General features: G+C 36.8%; 1 protein-coding gene across 2 annotated transcripts in view; it reads left to right on the forward strand.

Moving 5' to 3' along the window:
• epha5 (EPH receptor A5) overlaps positions 1 to 20870 on the forward strand; it is an 82287-nt gene extending 61417 nt beyond the window's left edge. For both annotated transcript variants that reach the window (XM_026273227.1, XM_026273228.1), the window contains exons 9-17: positions 3133 to 3200; positions 3875 to 4000; positions 4438 to 4623; positions 5278 to 5339; positions 5793 to 6002; positions 7804 to 7953; positions 17038 to 17231; positions 18348 to 18503; positions 19810 to 20870. In XM_026273227.1, coding sequence (XP_026129012.1) covers positions 3133 to 3200; positions 3875 to 4000; positions 4438 to 4623; positions 5278 to 5339; positions 5793 to 6002; positions 7804 to 7953; positions 17038 to 17231; positions 18348 to 18503; positions 19810 to 19915 — 1258 coding nt within the window. In that variant the 3' untranslated portion in view covers positions 19916 to 20870. The remainder of the gene's footprint in view (positions 1 to 3132; positions 3201 to 3874; positions 4001 to 4437; positions 4624 to 5277; positions 5340 to 5792; positions 6003 to 7803; positions 7954 to 17037; positions 17232 to 18347; positions 18504 to 19809) is intronic.
• Positions 20871 to 21748: the final 878 nt, after the last annotated feature.

Consider the following 21748-nt stretch of genomic DNA (forward strand, 5'->3'; position numbering starts at 1 on the left):
CTGCAGGAAGCAATCAGGGTTGTTAATAGCCTCTTTGGCCTTACTAGGTCAAGACATATTCATGAATGAGCTACAGGGCTCCATCAGAAGGCCATTACAGCAGACTATCTGGAGAACAAGCTCCTGTTGGACAGGGCTGTTAGTAAAACTGTCAGAATACCATTCACGCAGACATTTTTTAAGGTGATACTGTGAGGACTTTGAGTTGAGTCAAGGACAATGGCTGAGAATGTACACAAATTCAAACTTTATTATTAACTTTACATTTATTTTACCCAAAATACCAGGAATATTATTAGCAGACACTTTTATACAAAGCGACTTACAAATGAGGACAACGGAAGCAATCAAATTCAACAAAAGAACAATGATATGCAAGTGCTATAACAAGTCTCAGTTAACTTAATGATCTTTTTGATGTTGAATAAAGCAAATCTGCAGGACTGGGCAGTTTAAGCTATGTGACCTGAGAACGTCAGCTGATCATCATTTACAACTCCAAGGTTTCTGGCTGTTTTTGAAGGAGTTGTGGTTAATGTGCCTAACTGGATGGTGAACTTGCGATGAAACGATGGGTTTGATGGAACCCTAAACAGTTCTTTCTTGGCTTTCATCCAGCCACAGATGTCTGTTAAACAAGCTGTGACGTGAGTAGCTACCATCGGATCATCAGGATGGAATGAGAAGTAAAGTTGAGTGTCATCAGCATAGCAGTGATATGAAAAGCCATGTTTCTGAATGACAGAACCTAGTGATGCCATGTAGACAGAAAAGAGAAGTGGTCCAAGAACAGAGCCCTGAGGCACCCCAGTAGTTAGATGTTGCGACTTGGACACCTCACCTCTCCAAGATACTTTAAAGGACCTATCTGAGAGGTAAGGCTCAAACCACTGGAGTGTGGTTCCTGAGATGCCCTTTGCCAATATGGCTGACAGGAGGATCTGGTGGTTAACCATTTCAAAAGCAACGGACAGATCCAGGAAGATAAGTATTGAAGATTTGGAATCTGCTCTTGCCAGTCTTAGGGTTTCAACAACTGAGAGCAAGGCAATATCGGTTGAATATCCACTTCTAAAACCAGACTGGTTGCTTTTAAGGAGGTTGTTATGTGTGAGAAAGGCAGAGACTTGGTTGAACACAGCCCAAATTATATTATATTATATTATATTATATTATATTATATTATATTATATTATATTATATTATATTATATTATATTATATTATATTATATTATTTAAAATAACAGTTTTCTAATTTAATATATTGTGAAAATTGATGTATTTCTGTAATGCAAAGCTGAATTTCAGCTTCATTATCCCAGTCTTCAGTTTTACATGATCTTTCAGAAATCATTCCAATATGATTTGCTGCTCAAATAAATAAATAAATAAATAAATATAAATAAATAAACAAACTAACTAATAAATAAATAAATATGATCGCTATTGAAAACAGTTGATGATATCTGCATATCATTACATATTATGATGCTTTTATATATGTTTGTTGAATGTAAAGACAGTATACAAATAGCTTTTTTTTTATTTATTTTTTTGCATTATGTTAATATATATATAATATATTTACTGACACTTTTTTGATCAATTTAACATGTACCTTGATTACTGGTCCATTAAAATGCTTATTTTATGCTTACTAAGTTGGTAAGAACAGTAATGTGTTGAAAAAGTATTACAATTTAAAATAGCTGTTTTCTATATGAATATATTTTAAATGCAATTTGTCCCTTTGATGCAAAGCTGAATTTTCGGCAGCATTTTTGCTATGTATTTTAATTAAATACATGCAGCCTTATAAACAAATAAAGCTTATACTACTCTGAAGAGTAGCTTTTCTTCCAGTTAGGATTTTGGTTTAGTAGCTTAATATGTCAGATTGAGTAACAGCACAGATGTCCAATCAAATTCATCAGAAGAAAGTAGAGCAAAGTAAGTGGCTGGGCTTCAGGGTTTGCATGCTGGTCAAACTCATCAGCTCTGCATGTATATCTCCCCTGAGGCTGCAGACATACAGCCAAATCCCACGGGATACACACAGACAAAACACACACACATAAAAACAACTGGTTACAGTATACCCCTAAACAGAGCAGGGTTGGCCTGAAAGGGAAATGGCTTGTTTGGAATTGTACATAACTGGGCCATAAACTGACATTCATAGTAAGCATCCGGTAAATGCTATTTTATAAACTGTATAGAGAACTTATAATGAAATACTAGTGTACTGCATTATATATAATAAAAGCTGACAAGGCAACAGTAGGCAATATGCACATACACTATATTTGTGTATCACTGAATATAAAATTTTAGTATCAGTGTTTTATCAGTTTTTATCATATAAAGTTTTATCTTTATAAAGTTAGTTTATTATATTATTATACGTAAGTTTATTAATAAAGTTCATTCATCCATTCATTCATTTTCCATTTTAAATCTAGTTATAATCTAGTTAAGTTTAAATCTTAAAATTGTGATCAAATTAAATTTTACTAATTAAACTAAATTTAATTAAGGTTAATAATTTCTATCATATAACTTTATGTCAGTGCTTTCAAATCAGTAATAAAATATTTATAATATATATATATATATATATATATATATATATATATATATATATATATATATATATATATATATATATATATTATGCACTAATAATTGTGTTTTCACTCGTCTTTTTTTTTTTTTTTTGCGAAATACAAGATAACATACAGTGATCATCAACAGGTAATCAAATAATTTTACCCTGATGTCTGTATCTGAGATCAGAAGCGGGTATCACCTTGTTTCTGCAGTTCCTTGTGTGTGAATGTCCACTTGCTCATTTCACACATACAAACACTCCACTGGCAGATAAAGCTGTGATGCATTGGGTTCGCTTACGACTGCTGTCATACCGCAAGAGTGCGTGTTTGGATAGTCCTCTCTGGAGGATTATGGTGCTGAAAGCAGATAAAACCATTACAATCCCGTATTCTTTCTGTTTACTACCCTGTCTCTCTCTGCCAGCCTGTTCAATTAAGGAAATGAGTGCAGGGAAATGGCTTTTAGAGAAAGGAAAACCGTGCTGTACCAAGAGTAAAATAGCTCTTTTTTTTCCACAGACGTTGTGGCTACAGTAAAGCCAAGCAAGATCCGGACGAGGAGAAGATGCACTTCCACAATGGACACAGTAAGTCTAACTGAAACAGACAGACGCGTCTGGGTTCAAACAGAGTTCAGTGGGCTAGTCTCATCTTATCGTAAGCTTAAAAATGACGTCAGGAATGCTGGCCATGAATTATTTTAATTTTAACATTTATTATTATTATTATTATTGTTACAGTTATACAATGCATAAAATACTATTTCTATTTTAATTATATCATGCATATATAATACATAAATATTACCATGCAAACAGAAAACATATATAGAATATAAATAATTTTCCTGTCAAGTATTAATGATAGTCATAATTATTATTATTATCATTCACTGATTAGCGATAGAAAGACTGATGGAAAAATCCCATAGACTTATATTCTTTGTTTAGTAGAATTGCAGTTACCGGGACACCCATTTGTAACCCGAAAACCTCCCTGGCCCATTAGGCTACAACCACACTAAACACGTATCCAATAATACAGTGGCACACAGACGTGTGGCATATTTTAGTGGATTCTTATTATGTAGTCCTAAAGCAATCCATCAACATGTTGTGCTTGGCGCAGCAGGGAGGAACAAACAGGGTCTCTAGAGATGAAACCTCAAGCAGCAAACTCTCTCGCATTGCATCACATAACCCAACCCCAGGGCCGTGAGGGGCCGGGATTCAACATTTCCTCCCCTCTCTCTTCATCGCAGTCAAATTCCCAGCGGTCCGCACGTATATCGATCCTCACACCTACGAAGATCCCAACCAGGCCGTCCACGAGTTTGCCAAGGAGATTGATGTGTCCTGTATCACCATCGAGCGGGTTATTGGAGCCGGTGAGTGAGTTATGAGCAACTAAAACAAAACAGGCCTCAGGACCAGAAGTACAATTAGCTTACATGAGAAGCATTCGCTGCTGAGGAGGAGGATGTGAGATGGTTTGGTTTTCAAATCTCATCTGTGCAGTGTTTGTATGAGATCAAACTGAGAAGCTTTCTTGACAGACTCTTTATTTTAGTTCATTATTCTCTTACATCCTTAATACAAGAGGCTTGGGCTAAACATTCAGTTTAAAATCCTGCTCTGAAAGTGTTGTATTATATATACAGGCATTCAGTGCCAGACCTTATTCATTCAGAAGGAAGCGAGTTCATTCCTCAGTAGATTTGCACTTTGTGGCTTCGCAAGGGAAATCTGCCCGGGCACAATGAGGCGTTTCATTGTCTGGCTCTTTGCTGCCGCGGTTCACTGATGGCTCTGCTTGCGGCTGCAGGTGAGTTCGGTGAGGTGTGCAGCGGTTTGCTGCGGCTGCCAGGGAAGAGAGAGATCCCAGTGGCCATTAAAACTCTGAAAGCCGGTTACACCGAGAAGCAGAGGAGGGACTTCCTGGGCGAAGCCAGCATCATGGGCCAGTTTGAGCATCCCAACATCATCCACCTCAAGGGGGTCGTCACCAAGAGTGAGTGCCGGGATGCTTTTGATTAGGATTGCTTTTGAAAATTTATGTTTCATTTTTACACTGTTAAAAGTGTTAACCTACAATTGTTATCTTAAATAGCTGTTTATTCTAGTGCTGTCAAACGATTAATCATGATTAATCGCATCCGATATATGAGTTTTTGTTTACAGAATATATTTGTGTGTACTATGTATATAATTATGTATATATAAAAAACACACATATGCATATAGATAGCATATAGATAGATAGATAGATAGATAGATAGATAGATAGATAGATAGATAGATAGATAGATAGATAGAAAAATGTTCTTTAGATATTTATATAATATAAATTATATGAATATGAATATAAATATGAACAAGTAAATACATGTAAATATTTTCAAAATATATACTGTATTTGTGCGTTTATATGCATATACAAACAGTTCACACATATATATTTTCTAAACCAAAACTTTTATTTTTATTTTACCCTTCTGTTTAGTTTTGTTGTTTAGTTTGATTCAGCAATGTTAAATAATGTTTTAGATTTAAATAAAAGCAGTTAACACATCTTGTATGTTACCAGGTTAATGAAGGCAGTGGCACATAATATTAACCCAACAATGACCTTGAAGCTGAAATCTGTGTGATTTATTTCTGTAAGGTAAACCAGTGATGATAATAACAGAATATATGGAGAATGGATCCCTGGACACCTTTTTGAAGGTACATTCTCTGCTTTATGGAAGTACAATAAATAGTAGTCATTCTGTGAATCTGTGAAGTGTTGTTATTAAAGTCTTGCTAATGTGTTTTATGAATAAGAAAATCCATGCATATTTAATATTGTATATATATATATTTCTTTTATGTGTGTTTTGCTCCTCATGTACCTTCCTGTGTTTCCTTATTTGGTCATGTTGCTTATATATATATATATATATATATATATATATATATATATATATATATATATATATATATATATATATATATAATATTACTTATTTATAATTATCTTTGAAATTATATTACCCGATATAATTGAAATTATAATACCAGATTTTTGTGTGCACTTCATCAAATGCAGACACAAAGTGCTCTACCCAAGTAATGACTCAGTTTGTACAGTTATTCATTGTTTCTGAAGTCAACACTCTGTCTTTCCTGCTCCAACAGAAGAATGACGGTCAGTTCACTGTCATCCAGTTGGTCGGCATGCTGCGTGGCATTGCTTCTGGCATGCGCTACCTCTCTGAGATGGGCTATGTGCACCGTGACCTGGCTGCCCGCAACATCCTGGTCAACAGCAACCTGGTGTGTAAGGTGTCCGACTTCGGCTTGTCCAGAGTGCTGGAGGACGACCCAGAGGCGGCCTACACAACCCGCGTACGTGCTACAGAGGATAAACGATGAGTCACGCTAACAGCTAACCTACTACACCTCCCATCTATTAGCTACCTTGCAGCAGGGTTTTGTTTTAAGCCTGTATTCAAACCCAGTGCTTCTAGCACTTTGCGATACTGTTGTCTTCCTGCTCTCTTGCAGTAACATATTAAGCTGGACACTTCTGTCGCAGAGTGCATTTAGGGACGTTACACTACAAATCATGTGCTGCATCCTCCACAACTTAGAACTATGAACGAACCCTGAACTACAGATGCTCATTTCCGCCATAGAATTGTCCAAATTAAATGTATATTTCGCAAGAAAATTTGTAAAGTTTACATCTCACAACTTACTTTTTTTGATTGCAATTGTGAGTTTATATCTCAAAATACTGAGTATTTTTCTCACAATTGGAAGTCTGCATCTCACAGTTATGACTTATATTCTCACAGTTGCGTTTTATATTACTATTCTGTCTTTTCTTCTTGCAAAAAATAATCTTTCGTACTGAATTGACCTGCGAAGTCAGAATTGCATGTCTTCGATAGCAATTCACTGATTTATAGAACTATTTTACTGAAGGGTGCTAAAATAATTCCAGGGGCCAGATTCAAAATAAAATAAAATAAAATAATGTTTTTTTAGAAGTACAATTCTTAAATCAGGATTTGGTGTTACTGTATCTGATTGTATGGAAGATTTTGTCACTTGCTCATAAATCTAATGAAAAATACCTCAAAGACTGTTTTTGCACAGCCCACAAATAAATGTAATAATCATAACAAGCACACATTATTTTCTTTGTGAATGGCATGGCAGGAGTTTAATACTCATTCTTAAATGTTCGATAGAATGTTACTAAGTTCTTTTTTTTTATTATAATTCTCAAGAACTGTCTTAACATGACAGGCTGTGGTAATGTTTATAATGTTGTTGCCAAAGACTCAGTTAGCTCAGCGATTACCTCTAAGTCCATGTTTTTGCACAGCATGAGATTGATGTAATAAACATATAAAAATCTTGTTTTTAAGGAGCATTTTTTTTCTTCAGAAAAGATTTTTTAAATGTATTCATTTCCACTGTTTTTCTCGCTCTGTCTCTAGAAAGAAAGAGTCATGTATGCAAGTGTTGTAAATGGAAGCAAATAGAAAATACTAGTTAAAATGTATTTTATTTTTAAAAATGTTTTGTGAATCCGGCCCCAGATAGCATGAGCAAATTACACTGCCAGTGGCCATAATTTATGCCTGTTAAATCTATTGCCTATAATATGACACTTATATGTTGCTAATACAGACAGAAGGTTTTTTTTTATTTATTCATTTATTTATTTTTTGCCTCAGAACAAGTGAAATTTGGTCACAGCAAGAAGAAATGTATTCCACAGTGAGAACTAATTATTATTGAGCCCTGAAAATGGAGCTGCCTTGTTCTGAAAGAGGATAATTAGAGGTTTGATGGTGGCTGTCATAATTAGCATAGCATAGTGCTCTTTGTCGTATGTTTCTTGTGTTGGTGTGTCAAAGTAACACTGAGGGATGCATTTTATGGCTGTATGAACTGTCGACAAAGTAAATTAAGACATGTCTCCTCAGTGCCGTCAGAGACTGAGAGTACTAACACCGGGACAGTCAATTAGCGATTAGCATGCAGCAGCCATCCACAGACCTAATGCTTCCTGTCACATTTCACAGCCTGACACCATTCTTTCCCAGCAATAATCACCCGTTAAGATGCTCTGACAAGACACGTTTCTGATGTGAGACAATGTGAGATTTCAGCAAGCTGTTTTGTCTTGCAGGGAGGAAAGATCCCCATCAGGTGGACGGCTCCTGAGGCCATTGCCTACAGGAAGTTCACCTCAGCCAGTGACGTGTGGAGCTACGGCATCGTGATGTGGGAAGTGATGTCGTATGGAGAGAGACCATACTGGGAGATGAGCAATCAAGACGTAAGTCGAAATGAGCCCAAAATTCTATTCAACTGCAGTTCATAAATGGTCTTATTTGTTCAACTTCGCAAAATAAAATAGTTCTAGTCAGTTGTCCACTTGTCATTTACAGCAACACACTGCGGTGTTTTGTTACTGAATTAATTAAAAAAATGTAATCGAGTGGTGAATGATTCAATGACTCATTCATAAAGACAGTCGCTTTGTTTCTGAATGAATTGGCTGTTTGAACAAATTGAGTGAGTGAATAATTCAATGACTCATTCATAAAGACAGTCATTTGATTTGTTTATGAACGAATCAGCTGAATGCATGCTGAATTACCTGTTTATTAAGACTGTGACTTGGGGCCACCTACTGGTGGTTGTTGTTTAATATTGAGTATTGTTTTATTTAAAAAATAATTCCATATTTACACACTTAAATATAATTGCCTATTCAGTGTTTTTCTAATTTAACACAATTACATTAAGTGATATTTTGGAGGGTAATTTCTTAGCCACAATTAAAGCGCAATTACTTTGAAATTGAGTCACTTGACACAAGTTATTTTTTGGAAATATAGCAATATGGTATATCAGGTGATGATATGGCATACATTTATAAAACGATTCAGTCTCTGGGCAGCAGTGAAGCCAAAGTGCAGTTTTCCCCTGCAGTCTTTTAACACTACACCACAATAATTGCTTCCCATGGCCGTTTTAAGCGCTCGCATGCTCTCTCGTATTTGCCTTAGGGGAAATGAGAGCCATAGAATGCTGATGTCTATAAATAGATCAGAAAGTGAGGGTAAAATCTGAGCTGAACTGACATATCGAACACCATCAGCGGGGGAGATCCATGCCGATTTTGGGGTTGGGTTGGGGCTGTATAAACTCTTTCTCCCACCGCGGTACATCTGCCTGTGGTCCAGTCAAAGGTCACCTGCTCAACAGCAGAATAGGAACACACAGGATGCTGGGTAACGGATATTTGGGTTGAAAACGGGAGTTTCAGGTTTTGGCCACAAGAATTTTACTCTGCACAGAAAGAGCATCAGCTCTCTGTGGACAGAAATCTGCTGGCATAATGGAGTTCGACTCAGGCATAGAGTTTCTTTAAAAGACATTATGTATAGTAGCATTTACCAGAAGCTAACATCATCTATTGTCTCGGCCTAAATAAAAGCATGATCTCACTGGATAGACACTAAATCATACAGTAAATAATAACATATGAACAGCTTAGAAAAGTGTTTACCAGGGATATTAAACTATAAATAAATAAAACTTAAATAACTTAAATTTAAATAAATATATTATTTTTAAAGCAAAATATTTATATAAATATTAACAAATTAGTATTCAAGATTTTCTTAAGTAAATATTGTTTTCATAATTCAAGTAAACAGTAAAAAAACCTGCATTTATTTAATACAAAATACAATAAAACAGTAATAATTTGAAATATTATTACAACATAACATTTTTCTGTTCTCTACTTGAACATTCTCTACTTGAACATAGCGCTTACCAAAGCATTTAACCAAAGCTACTTACAAATGAGGAGAACAATGGAAGCAATCAGACGAGCAAGAGAGCAACATGATACATGTGCCGTGACATGTCTCAGTTAGTCCAGCACAGTACACATTGCAAGGTTGTTTTTTTTTTTTTTTTATAGAAGAGAACAAAATAGAAAAGGTGCTAGTATTACTTTGTCAGGTGCTGGCGAAAAAAAAAAAAAATGTGTGTCTTTAGAAGTTTTTTTGAAAATGGCCAAAGACTCAATTGGGAGGTCATTCCACCAGCTGGGCACAGTCCAGGAAAAGGTCTGTGATAGTGCTTTGGTGCCTCGTTGGGATGGCACCACACGGGCGTCATTCACTTGCAGAACGCAAGTTTCTGGAGTAGTATTCTAGTTTAGGTAGCTACTGGTAGCCAGTGTAAACTGATGAAGAGAGATGCAACTTGAGCTTTTATCAGCTCATTAAAGACCACTTTTGCTGCTGCATTTTGGAACATTTGCAGAGGCTTGATGGTACATGTGGGAAGGCCCACCAAGCATTACAACTGTCCAGTCTGAAGAGAACAAGAGCTTGGACAAGGATTTGTGCATCTTGCTCTAATAAGAAGCGTTCAATCTTCCTAATGATGTATAAGACAAATCTGCAGGACTGGGCCATTGTAGCAATATGGTCTGTGAAGCTTAACTGATCATCAATCACAACTCCAAGGTTCCTGGCTGTCCTGTCAGACTTACGGTTGACGAACCCTGCTGTATAGATAAGTTGTGATGAAGTGCTGGGTTAGCACAGACCACGAGCAGTTCTGTCTTAGTAAGGTTGAGTTGAAGGTGAAGGTCCCTCATCCAACTAGAAACGTCTCTCAGATAGGCTGCAATGAGTACACCTACTGTCGGATCATCTGGTTGGAATGAGAAGTAGAGTTGAGTGTCATCAGCATTGCAGTGATAAGAAAACCCATGCTTTTGAATGACAGATCTTAATGATGACATATAGATGGAGAAGAGAAGAGAATAGGTCCAAGCACTGAGCCTTGAGGAAACCCAGTTGCAAGAAGTTGTGACTTAGCAATCTCACCCTTCCAAGACACCCTGAAAGACCTACCTGAGAGGTAAGACTTGAACCATTGGAGCGCAGTTCCTGAGATGCCCATCTTCATGAGGGTGGACAGGAGGATCTGGTGGGGGTAGTATGTGCTGGTCTTGATGAAAGGGGGCAACGGTTATCTAAGCAAGATGTTAGAGTGGAGTAGATAGTGTCAGTAGCACTATTTGTGTCCAGTCCTGGAAACTGAGAGGGTGAAGGAAGTGAGGATGAAACCACAGAGGATAGGCGAGAGGAAGAGAGTGAGCGTAGGTTATGCCGAAAGGTGATGTGCGGAGGAGTGTGTGCCTTGTCAGGAGTTAGTGTGAGGTTAGAAGTGATGAGGAAGTGGTCTGAGGTGTGTAATGGAGTAAATAAAGTGTTGTCAGTGGAGGAATAGTGTGTGTAGATGAGGTCTTTTTGGTTATATGATTTGTGAGTAGCCGTAGTAGACACTCGTTTGAGATAAAATGAGGCGAGCAGATTGTTGAAGTCAGGGGCCTGGGGTTTTTCTAGGTGGATGTTGAAGTCACTGAGCAGTACCAGAGGAGTACCATCCTCAGGAAAGTTTGATAGTAACACATAACTCTTCCAAGAATTTACCCAGTTTACCTGGGGAACGATAAACAACAACAAAGTGGATTTTAACAGGGTAGGTAATAGTAATTTCCATTCATTTGAGATAAGAAGACCGGTATCTCCAGCCCTGCCAATCCTACAAGGGGTTTGGGAAATAGTGACATTAGTGGAGAGGGCTGCAGGAGTGGCAGTGTCCTCGGGTTTGATCCAAGTCTCAGTTAGGGCCATGAGGTTGGGACTGGAATGAGTAGCAATAGAATTAAAAAATTCTACTTTGTTTACAGCAGAATGGCAGTTCCAGAGACCACATGGAATAGAGAGTAAAGTAGTAGAGGACTTAGGGACAGGCTGCCTCCAACATAGTGTTTGCTTTCCGAGTGTTAGTAGTAAAAGTAGAGATTTGAAAGAACATAGTGAGTACAATTGCCTAAACTATATGAGAACAAGCTGTACAAAAAGTAAAGAAAGGGAAGAAAAGCAATACCCAAGTGCCTTGAGTATGGTGTCACGCAGGGACTCATGCAGGGACTCACGCAGGTAGATTCGATGGTCTTTGCACTTGTTGGTCTTAACACAATGGCTGCTGCGATGATCAAACCGATTTTATACTCACCTGATTACTCATTAGTGAAGTCAGCTGGCCACGCCTTACTTTACCACGGTAAACTCAGTAATCAAAACAGTGTTTTCTAGCAACAACAACCACGCTAAGATCTAATGAGAACAGAAAAAAAAAAACTTACAAACTTACAAAATTTCTTTATATATATATATATATATATATATATATATATATATATATATATATATATATATATATATATATATATATATATATGTATATATACTTGTATGTATGTATCAGTGTCTATCCAAGTAAACTTAATCATACTTTTACATTTTAAATACAAATAGCCATAAATATTAATGCAGCAAAGGCAATACAAATCACAAGAATCTTTTTTTTTTACAATTATTAAACAACCGCAGCCTCAGATATTGAACAAAAAAAAAAAAAAAAAACACACAGTACACGGCAAACAGCCGCCTCTCTGTCTTTTGTTATGTAGATGTGCATGTCATATGTCAGCGGATGAGATGACAAGTATATTTGCAGGCAGAGATGAAACACAAGGCGATGCCTAAGTTTTTCCAGCATATCCCAGAAGGAGGTGCACATAGCAGTCATGGTTTTATCAAGCACAACTGACCTTTTTTCCTCCTTTTCAGTTGCCAGTGATGGCTTCATCGGCGCCTTACATCTCATTCTGTGCTCCATCATTAATCTGTTTCAGACACGCTTGGGAAGGGAGAGCTATTTGATGTTTTATTTAGCGGTTTCTTGAGGGTTCCCCCTTTAGATCTCGGCTTCATCTGCTCAGCTAGATGCTGGTGTGTTTCTCTGGCTCTGTCTGTCTGTCAGTTGGTCTCTTTCTCTGTCTGTGTTTTCTCTCTCTGAGTGTTTTCCGCGAGGGATTGCCTTCTGAGCTGCTGCTGCTTTCTGTGATGTGGGAGCGAGAGGCATTTTAGAGAGAAGATGCTCTTTGTTGATTCATGGCTCTGATTTCTGTTGCCAGTTTCTGAAACGCAGAAAAAATAAAACTGATCTAATAGACATATTGTATTTACCCTGTAAGGCAATAAGACATCTTCGTTATTTATATATAATATCTGTCAACTGGTACACTACCAAAAACACGTTCTATATACCATTCAATACATGATTCCTAGGCTCACCAGTGTTGCATATATTTCATCAAGAAGGCAGTAAAAACGGTAATATTGTGAAACATTAATTTCTGATTATCAATGTTGAAAATTGTTCAGCTGCTTAATATTTATATAGCTATATATATATATATATATATATATATATATATATATATATATATATATATACCGTCTAATATATATACTGTATTTTTTTATCAAATTAATACAAATAGCAGTATTTATTGACTAAATAGTAAGTTGAACACAATTATAAACACAACACTTTTGTTTTTGCCCCCATTTTTCATGAGCTGAACTCAAAGATCTAAGACTTGTTCTGTGTACACAAAAGGCCAATTTCTCTCAAATATTGTTCACAAATCTGTCTAAAACTGTGTTAGTGAGCACTTCTCCTTTGTCGAGATAATCCATCCACCTCACAGGTGTGGCATATCAAGATCCCGATTAGACAGCATGATTATTGCACAGGTGAGCCTTAGGCTGGCCACGATGAAAGGCCACTCTAAAATGAGCAGTTTTCTAAAAAGACCAGATGCTGCAACAATCAGTTTGCATAAGCAAAGAATTTCTGCACAAACTGTCAGAAACAGTCTCAGTGAAGCTCATCTACCTCCTCTTCATCCTCATCGGGGCCTCGACCTGACTGCATTTTGAATGCACAGAGATAATGTGACGAGATCCAGAGGACAATTGTTGTGCCATTTATACAAGACCATCTCCTCATGTTGCAGCATGATAATGCATGGCCCCATGTTGCAAGGATCTGTACACAATTCCTGGAAGCTGAAAACATCCCAGTTCTTGCATGGCTAGCATACTCACCGGACATGTCACCCATTGAGCATGGGCTATCCTCCTGGAGTGCTGTCTCTTAGACGTTCTTATGCCGCGGGACAGGTTGGCCCTAGCTGTCCTCAGGCCCACCTCATCTCCAGCTCTGGAGGCAGCGTTCTGAGCTTTCAGGTGTCTGTAGACCTCCCCTGTCATCCACGGCTTCTGGATGGCCTGGACAGTGATGATCTTTGTGACTGTTACATCTTCAGTACACATGGTGATGTAGGCAGTGACAGTCTCGGAGTACTCTTAGACGTCTGTGGTGTTATTATATGTGTCAGCCTGCTCAAACATATTCCAGTCTTGAAGAGCCTCTGGCGATCCTTCCGTCCACACTTGTATTTGTTTGGTTTGGCTACTTTAACGAGTGGTCTGTATGCAGGCATTAGCATGACAGTGATGTGGTCTGAGGCACTGATCCGGGGGAGGGGGAGGGCCTTCTCCAGAGAGTTGTTACCCCCGTGTTAGAAAGTTAATGTGTTGGGATATTTCTCGGGAACACACTCTTTAAGTCTGCATGGTTGAAATCCCCAGCCAAGATGAGAAAAGCATCAGGGTGGGCTGTCTGTTGCTCACTGATGTGCTGGTACAGTTCATTTAGTTTCTCGCTCCTGTTGCTGTTGTTGGAGCTGGGAGCGATGTATGCAGTAACAAGCAGTATGGCTGTGTATTCCCTTGGTGGATAGGATGGCCGGCACTTAATAATCATTAACTTCACGAAGGGTGAGCAGTGTTTGAAGACCACAACAGCATTGCGGCACCATGCATCATTGATGTTAGCACAAAATCCACCTCTGAACTCTCTCCACTTGATAGCATGTCAGCTGATTGAGCTGAATAGCGTAGTCCGGCACACTTTGTGGTTCCGTGAACACAAAAACACAACAGGTCTCTCACAGTCCTCTGAGTTGAGCATAGTAGTTGGATGTAATCCAGTTTATTGTCCAAAGAGCGTATGCTGGCCAGTACAATGGTGGGGATAACTGGCTTGTGTGGGTTAGCCGTTAGTCTTGACTGGATACCTCCATGCTTACTCCTCTTCTGCTTGTGGTGCCTCCGCTGTGGGAGAGATGCAGTGGGGGACGGTGATGGTGTAGGCCTCCGGAGCAGACCGAGATCCCGCAGCTCTTCTGCATGCGCAGAGTTTAACTCAAAAATGTGGTTCTGCCGACACTGAGCAGAAACTCACGACTCAATGTGCGTTTTAAAGACAGGTAGATGAAATAGAGACGTACTAAAACACAGCGACAAAAAACACAAAAACACCGTTGTGATGGGAGATAGAAAAGCCGCTGTGTGTGGACGCACCACCATCTAGTAACTTTTTAATCTAGCATTTAAATGTTTATAATATGTGTGTATATATATATATTAGGGCTGTCAAATGATTCAAATTTTTTTATCAAATTAATCAGAATTTTCAGTGGATTAATCATGATTAATCACTATTTGCAACTACACCTGAATCCTAACCATTTTTTTTTTTCTGAAATGCATACCAAAAGATAAATAACAGGACACAGATACATAATTTTCATGTATTGTTTCATCATGTGGATCTTTTTTTCTGAATTTCAAAAGTTTAACATTTACTTAGATCAAATTTACCTGAGCACTATATCAAACCATGCCATTTAACTACAGATAGTGTAAGAGTTTTAGGTGAACCAGTGGTTAAATATAGCCACATATCTATGAAATTATGCATAGAGAAATTTGAAAGAATGAACTCAGAAACACAAACATGCGCCACCATCACATAAGCAGCACTCTGGGCACTCTTGTTTTTTGGAGGTGTTCATTTGCTCTGCCACAATACTTCACGCCACAAGGCTTCAAGTGCCAGTAAAACCAAGTAAAAATGCATATGCTTTTCCAAACAGCTGTAATTTTCGCTGCATTGCATGTAGGCGTTCTGCGCATGCGCAGTGTGAAACACAGGACGCTATAACACAGTGATCCTCAAATCTGGCTCGCGAGATCCACTTTCCTGCGAAGTTTAGCTCTAACCCTAATCAAACACGCATGAGTCTGCTAATCATTGTCTTTAGGATCATTAGTAAATCACAGGCAGGTGTGTTTAATTGGAGTCTGAGCTAAACTCTGCAAGAAACTGGATCTCGCGAGCCAGATTTGAGGATCACTGCTATAACAGGAAGAAGCTCCAGCGTATCAACTACCAAAGTCGTCTCTGTTTATCGAGCTTGGCATGAATGTATTTGAGAGTAAATGGGGTAAAACCTTAAGTTTTTTCGGTCTTTTCGTCGCGGCGCTCGCCGCTGTTTTTTACTATCTTGAGAATTCAGAGATCGACGAGACTTTCCTGACCTGAATAATTTGTCACACTGACGTAATTGACGTAATTAACGACAAACAACTTATTAATGTCGTTAACGCGCTATTTTTGACAGCCCTAATATATATATATATATATATATATATATATATATATATATATATATATAGTTAACTAATAATGACTAAGGAGCAAATTAAATCAACAACCATGGAAACAAACAAAGCAAGAGAAGGGAGACACAGCACAGAAAAATAAACAAAAACAGATTATAACAATAACAGTCACTCTGTTTATTAATAATATTAATAATGCTGTAATGCATTTCATAAATACAATAATATAGTAAAATATTGTTACCTTCTAAATAAATATGTATATATATTTTTTTATAAAAAAGTCAATTTGACTCCAAACATTTTTTTTTTAATAATATAGGCCTTTATTGTTTACTTATATACTATATACAAATATACATACATATTGTCGAGTGTATGCTCCTGTTTTTGTTTCCTTATTTGGTTTTTCCTGTCCCCGTTATGTGAATTCATTTCCAGCTGTGTTTTATTAATTTGTTCTTTTGATTTCAGGTGTGTCTCGTCTTTCTCCTGATTTAGTGGTGTACTTAAAGAGTCTTTTGTTCAGAGTTTTTTATTCTGCGTCCATGGTCATAACCTGTGTTCCCGAAATGTATTCCCTTGGCTATTTATTAAAATAAGTTTGTTTAAGAAGATTCTCTCCTTGTTCCCCTCCTATGATCCGTAACCCGTAATGTAACGTGTAAACAAGGACACCTTAAAATACAGTGTTACCATGTTTATTATATTAATATTAATAATGCCGTAACAGTACTCTAAAAAGCATCACATTACATCTAAACACGTCTGTTCATTTATAGCAGCCAGTAGATGCCGAGGTCAGTGTGTAAATTCACCACCTGCTCTCAGCAACAATTCATGAAGCAGAACAATCCGTGTTCGGACACTGAAGGCACATCATATATTTATTGTGGAACATGATGTAAAATGCCTGCAATCTCTTCTGTTTGTCTCAGGTGATAAAGGCGGTGGAGGAGAACTACAGGCTGCCAGGCCCCATGGACTGTCCGACCGCCCTCTATCATCTCATGATGGACTCCTGGCAGAAAGACAGGAACAGCAGGCCCAAATTTGAGGAGATTGTCAGCTTACTGGACAAACTCATCCGCAATCCCAGCAGCCTCAAGGGTCTAGTTAACCCATCGAAAAGGTAGACGACAAGCCATTATTGGTTTATTCGTGTTCCATTGTTCTCGTTCTTTACTGTCCCAATCAGAGTGTATATGTTAATTGAACTGTTACTTACAGCATGGGATTAACATCGACTGTGAGATCACAAATGATGTGACGCCTGTGAAGCATTGATAACCGAGGGTTAACCACCCTGCTACACGGCTGTCACAGGAAATCAAGCTTTAATGATACTGGTGACAACATTTCGTGATTTAATGTTGCGTTAAACAGAAGTGACAGTGTGCAAATGACTTCCAATTACTGCGATTATACGAATCGAATACATTTCTGGTCCGTATTCTTACATGTTGGAATCATCCATTATCTGTAATTGTGTTATGCAGTTATGTCCAGGTTTAATATGAAATTGATTTGGAGCCTGGGAATGTTTGGGGAGCTGCGTTATTGCACCATAATTTTCTTTATTTGCCTTGGATGATAATATTAGCAAGTGTGGCCAAGAGATCACTGATTATATTCATATGTATAGTCGTAATGTGATTTAATTTTAACATGCATATGAAAGCAGAATTAGAAGCGCATACATATATCTGTTCTGAATATTATGTGTGCATGCAAACACTCCATTTAAAATGCTTTTAATTATATTATACTTTTTAATTATATATATACATATTTTTTTTTTTTTTTTTCAAATTCCATTGAAAATGGTTATTAAGTAGATAAGAAATTTGAGTTTAATCATAAAAGGTTGTTTATTTGAAGAAGTGTGTGAAGAAATCTAATATTTCCAGTTTGGTAACACACTTTTGTACAATAGCATAGTATAGCGTTACAATAGCAGTTATTACAGTGTAATAACACAGTTATTAAAGTATAATAACACAGTTATTACAGTCTAATAACAGTTAATATCATATTACATGTTTTGAGGGGAGAACTTGCATCATAATTGTTGGATATACTTCAGAAGCTTGTTAGATTGTGTATTGTTCTTTGAATCAGCTCAGATTTGTAAACTATATTATTATTATTATTATTATTATTATTATTATTATCCAGCCTTCACCTAGAACTGTAATGTAAGCTCTATACATCAATTTGTTCACCACTGTACCTGTCTCTCCCACAGAGTGTCCAATTTATTAGTGGAGCATGGGAGCCCTGAGGGCTGTGTATTCAGATCGGTGGAGGAATGGTTAGAGGCCATAAAAATGGGTCGATACACTGAGCTTTTCATGGAAAGTGGATACACTTCTCTGGAAGTCGTCACTCAAATGACCTTGGAGTAAGTCATCTGTTGTGGAGGTCATGGAGCCTCTTTGCCTTTCACGCTTTTGAGAAATGTGTGTATTGTATTGACAAGTGTATTGAGAGTATTTTGATCCTGGGAAATTTGGATGCTCTTTCTGTTAATTGCTTCAGTTTACAATGCTAAAGAGTTGCCAGAATGATAAACTGTAATTTAGGCAAAGTGTTTTCACAATCACAATGTATCTTTATGTTCTTTCAGAATAGAATGCACTAATAAAGACATAGTTAAGGGTAGAGTTTAACTCTAATTACATTTTTTAGAAAAAATAATCTTTTGAATACGAAATAAATGAAAGGAGACTGGCGAGGGTGACCTTCATTTGTGAGAAAAAGACCAGGATTATCAGGATTATTTCAAATTTTGCTCTAATTCTAATCTGGGATGTTAACGTGCCACAGCTGGTTTGATTTTGAATGAAATGTTTCAGTGAAAAGTAAATGTTGTTTCTTTTATTCACCCATTCATTTTTGTTGTATGGAAATGAGCAGTTTATAATTTCTGCAAAATATCTGTGTTTGTGTTCCATGAAAGAAAGAAAGTCGTGGCATTTACGAACATACAATTTGTTTAAACTGTTATTTTAGTATTATTTATTTAGTTCTGTAGTGATTAATATTATTTTCAGTTAGCTTTTTGAATGAATTAATCTATTTATTTATTTGCTTTTGTCATTTTATTTTTATATATTTCCGTTCAGCTTTTTTTTTAACTAAATGTAATTCTTATTCTTTTCAGTTTCTGTGTATTTTTTTCTTTGTAAATGTGTTATGTGCTTTTGCCATTTTATTATTTTGTTTTAATATTTATCTTTTTTTATTTTAGTTTTAGTGATTTTAGTACTTGACACCTCCCCCCCAGTTTATTTGTTTATTTATTTCTTTATTGTTGGTTGGTTGGTATTTTGTAAACTACATTTAATATTTTCTGCTTTAGTTTTAGTTAACAATAATTGTTCAAACCACATGCTGTTTAATTTTGATTAGCTATCGCAGATTTGTAAATGAACAGCAACAATGTTATTTGTGAAGCAACATTTTTAAAGATCTATTCTTTAATTCTATTCTTTAAAAGAAACAAACAAAGTTGTAAAAGTAGCTTTTACAGACAAAAACAGAATTGAAACAAATGACTTTCATTATCTGAAGTGACTCGAATCCCTAAAGTTTAGTCCGGTCCAAGTAGATAAATCTTATTTACCTCTGACTCTGGGTTTTTTAATCATTGCATTATAGTGATATGTGTTAAAGCTCAAAATCCCTGATTTGTTGTTCTTTTGCAGAGATCTTCGGAGGGTTGGAGTCACTTTAGCCGGTCATCAGAAAAAGATCCTCAACAGCATTCAGGAGATGCGAGTCCAAATGATGAACGCCACTATACCCATCTGAGAGCGGCCTCAGAGGAACCTCCAGCAGTAGTCTAGCACTTTCTACAGACACTTATTTATTGAACGGAACTATTTAATGAAAAAAATTGACACTGATGAAAACAAAAGTCAAGTAAAATGGCTGGATAGATGGACAAACGGTCACTGTTTCGTTTGTGCAAAGCCTCCAAACTAAAGTGACAGGAGGAACGTGACTGAAATGTTGAGTGGTTGTTTGGAAAAGTGTGGCACATCTCCAGGTAGGACCACTGACTCGGGATCAGGCGTCTCTGGGCTGAATGTATACCATTTTTCCATTTTTCATGACCTCATTCAACAATATTATTACCTCCGGAAGAGACTGCAGTCGGTTTAAGCTTGGAAGGTTTTTTTTTCCACTCAGAAGTTCACCAGAGGCAACATCAGACAAGAAGACTGAAGTCATATCCCGAGCTGAGGTAACGTATGGCAGTGTTAAACAAAGCAATAGTAGATTTCAAGCTTGATGTTGATTTTACTTCTTTCTAAATCGTTGCTTCCGTGTTTCAATAAGAAGACAAAGCAATGGACAGGATCGTTTTCCTTTTGCACAATATCTGTGTCGCGAAGGCGGAAGAAATGTATTTGTTTTTTTTTTAAAATGTGACACGTTTCAAAACCACAAATTAATTTTCGTTCCACAGAAGTTTTGGTGTTTTATGTGTAAATAGTGTACAGTTGCGTAGTTGAAGTGGAGCTCAAATGCATCCATCCATGTTCATGTGAGGTTGATATACTTTAGTGCACAGGTGGGCTAACATACTATGTATATTCAGTCCGGTCAATAAATGTTTATATTGCCTCTCAGTGCTTCTTTAGATAGAAAATGAACAATTGTTTTACTTTTGATGTGTGATCTCTACTGTATTTTGCTACCCATATTATTGACTTGCTCAGTTTTCACAGCTAGGTGGATATTAAAGTCAACATGAAAGCACATGGACCCTATTTTTCTTTCCTAATTTTGGGTTTTATTGTGCACAAATTAAAATTGTTTTCTGTCCATATGAAGCAACTTTCTTTTTCGGCTGATATTAGCTAGGCTGCAAAAATATCTATATAAGCAACAAAAGCAGATAACAATGCATTCGGATACAGTGAAATATGTGGCATTATTGAAGTAAAATGGGTTGTGAATATAATTTCATGTTGGCTTTAAGTTGGTTCGGTATGTCAGACATTAGCAAAATCAGTGAAAATAAGTTAAAATTCTATCTGTCGATTACTGTAGACATTAATTTCGACTCGTCCCTCAGTGTACAGACAAGCACTATACTGTGTATATTTACAGTAAATAGACAGATAGTCCAGGAATATAACAGGAGTATGTAAACCTAAAAATGAAAATTTCTAAAATATTTACTCACCTTTAGGCCATACAATTTGCAGATGAGCTTGTTTCGTCGTCAGATTTGTAGAAATGAATAATTACAACACTTGCTCACTAATGGATCCTCTGGAGTGAATGGGTGCCATCAGAATGAGAGTCCAAACAGCTCATAAAAATAAAAAAATAATAAAAATCACAATATACAGTACACAGGTGATTCACACAACTCCAGTCCATCGGTTAACATCTTTTAAGGCCAAAAGCTGCATGTTTGTAAAAAAACAAATCCATCACTAAGATGGATTATTGCTTTTCTGCTGTATCAGGAGAAAAATCTGCATGGATCAAGCACCGTTTACAATTGAAAATAATCCAAAGCAGCTCTAAACACATATGTTGGTGAATTTTGATGTGAGAGACAAAAAAAGATGGACTTTTTCCACTAAAGGACGTGCTATTATGGATTATAGACTCATAATTTCATTA

The sequence above is a fragment of the Carassius auratus genome, chromosome 10, assembly GCF_003368295.1.
Source record: "Carassius auratus strain Wakin chromosome 10, ASM336829v1, whole genome shotgun sequence".
Classification (NCBI taxonomy): Eukaryota; Metazoa; Chordata; class Actinopteri; order Cypriniformes; family Cyprinidae; genus Carassius; species Carassius auratus.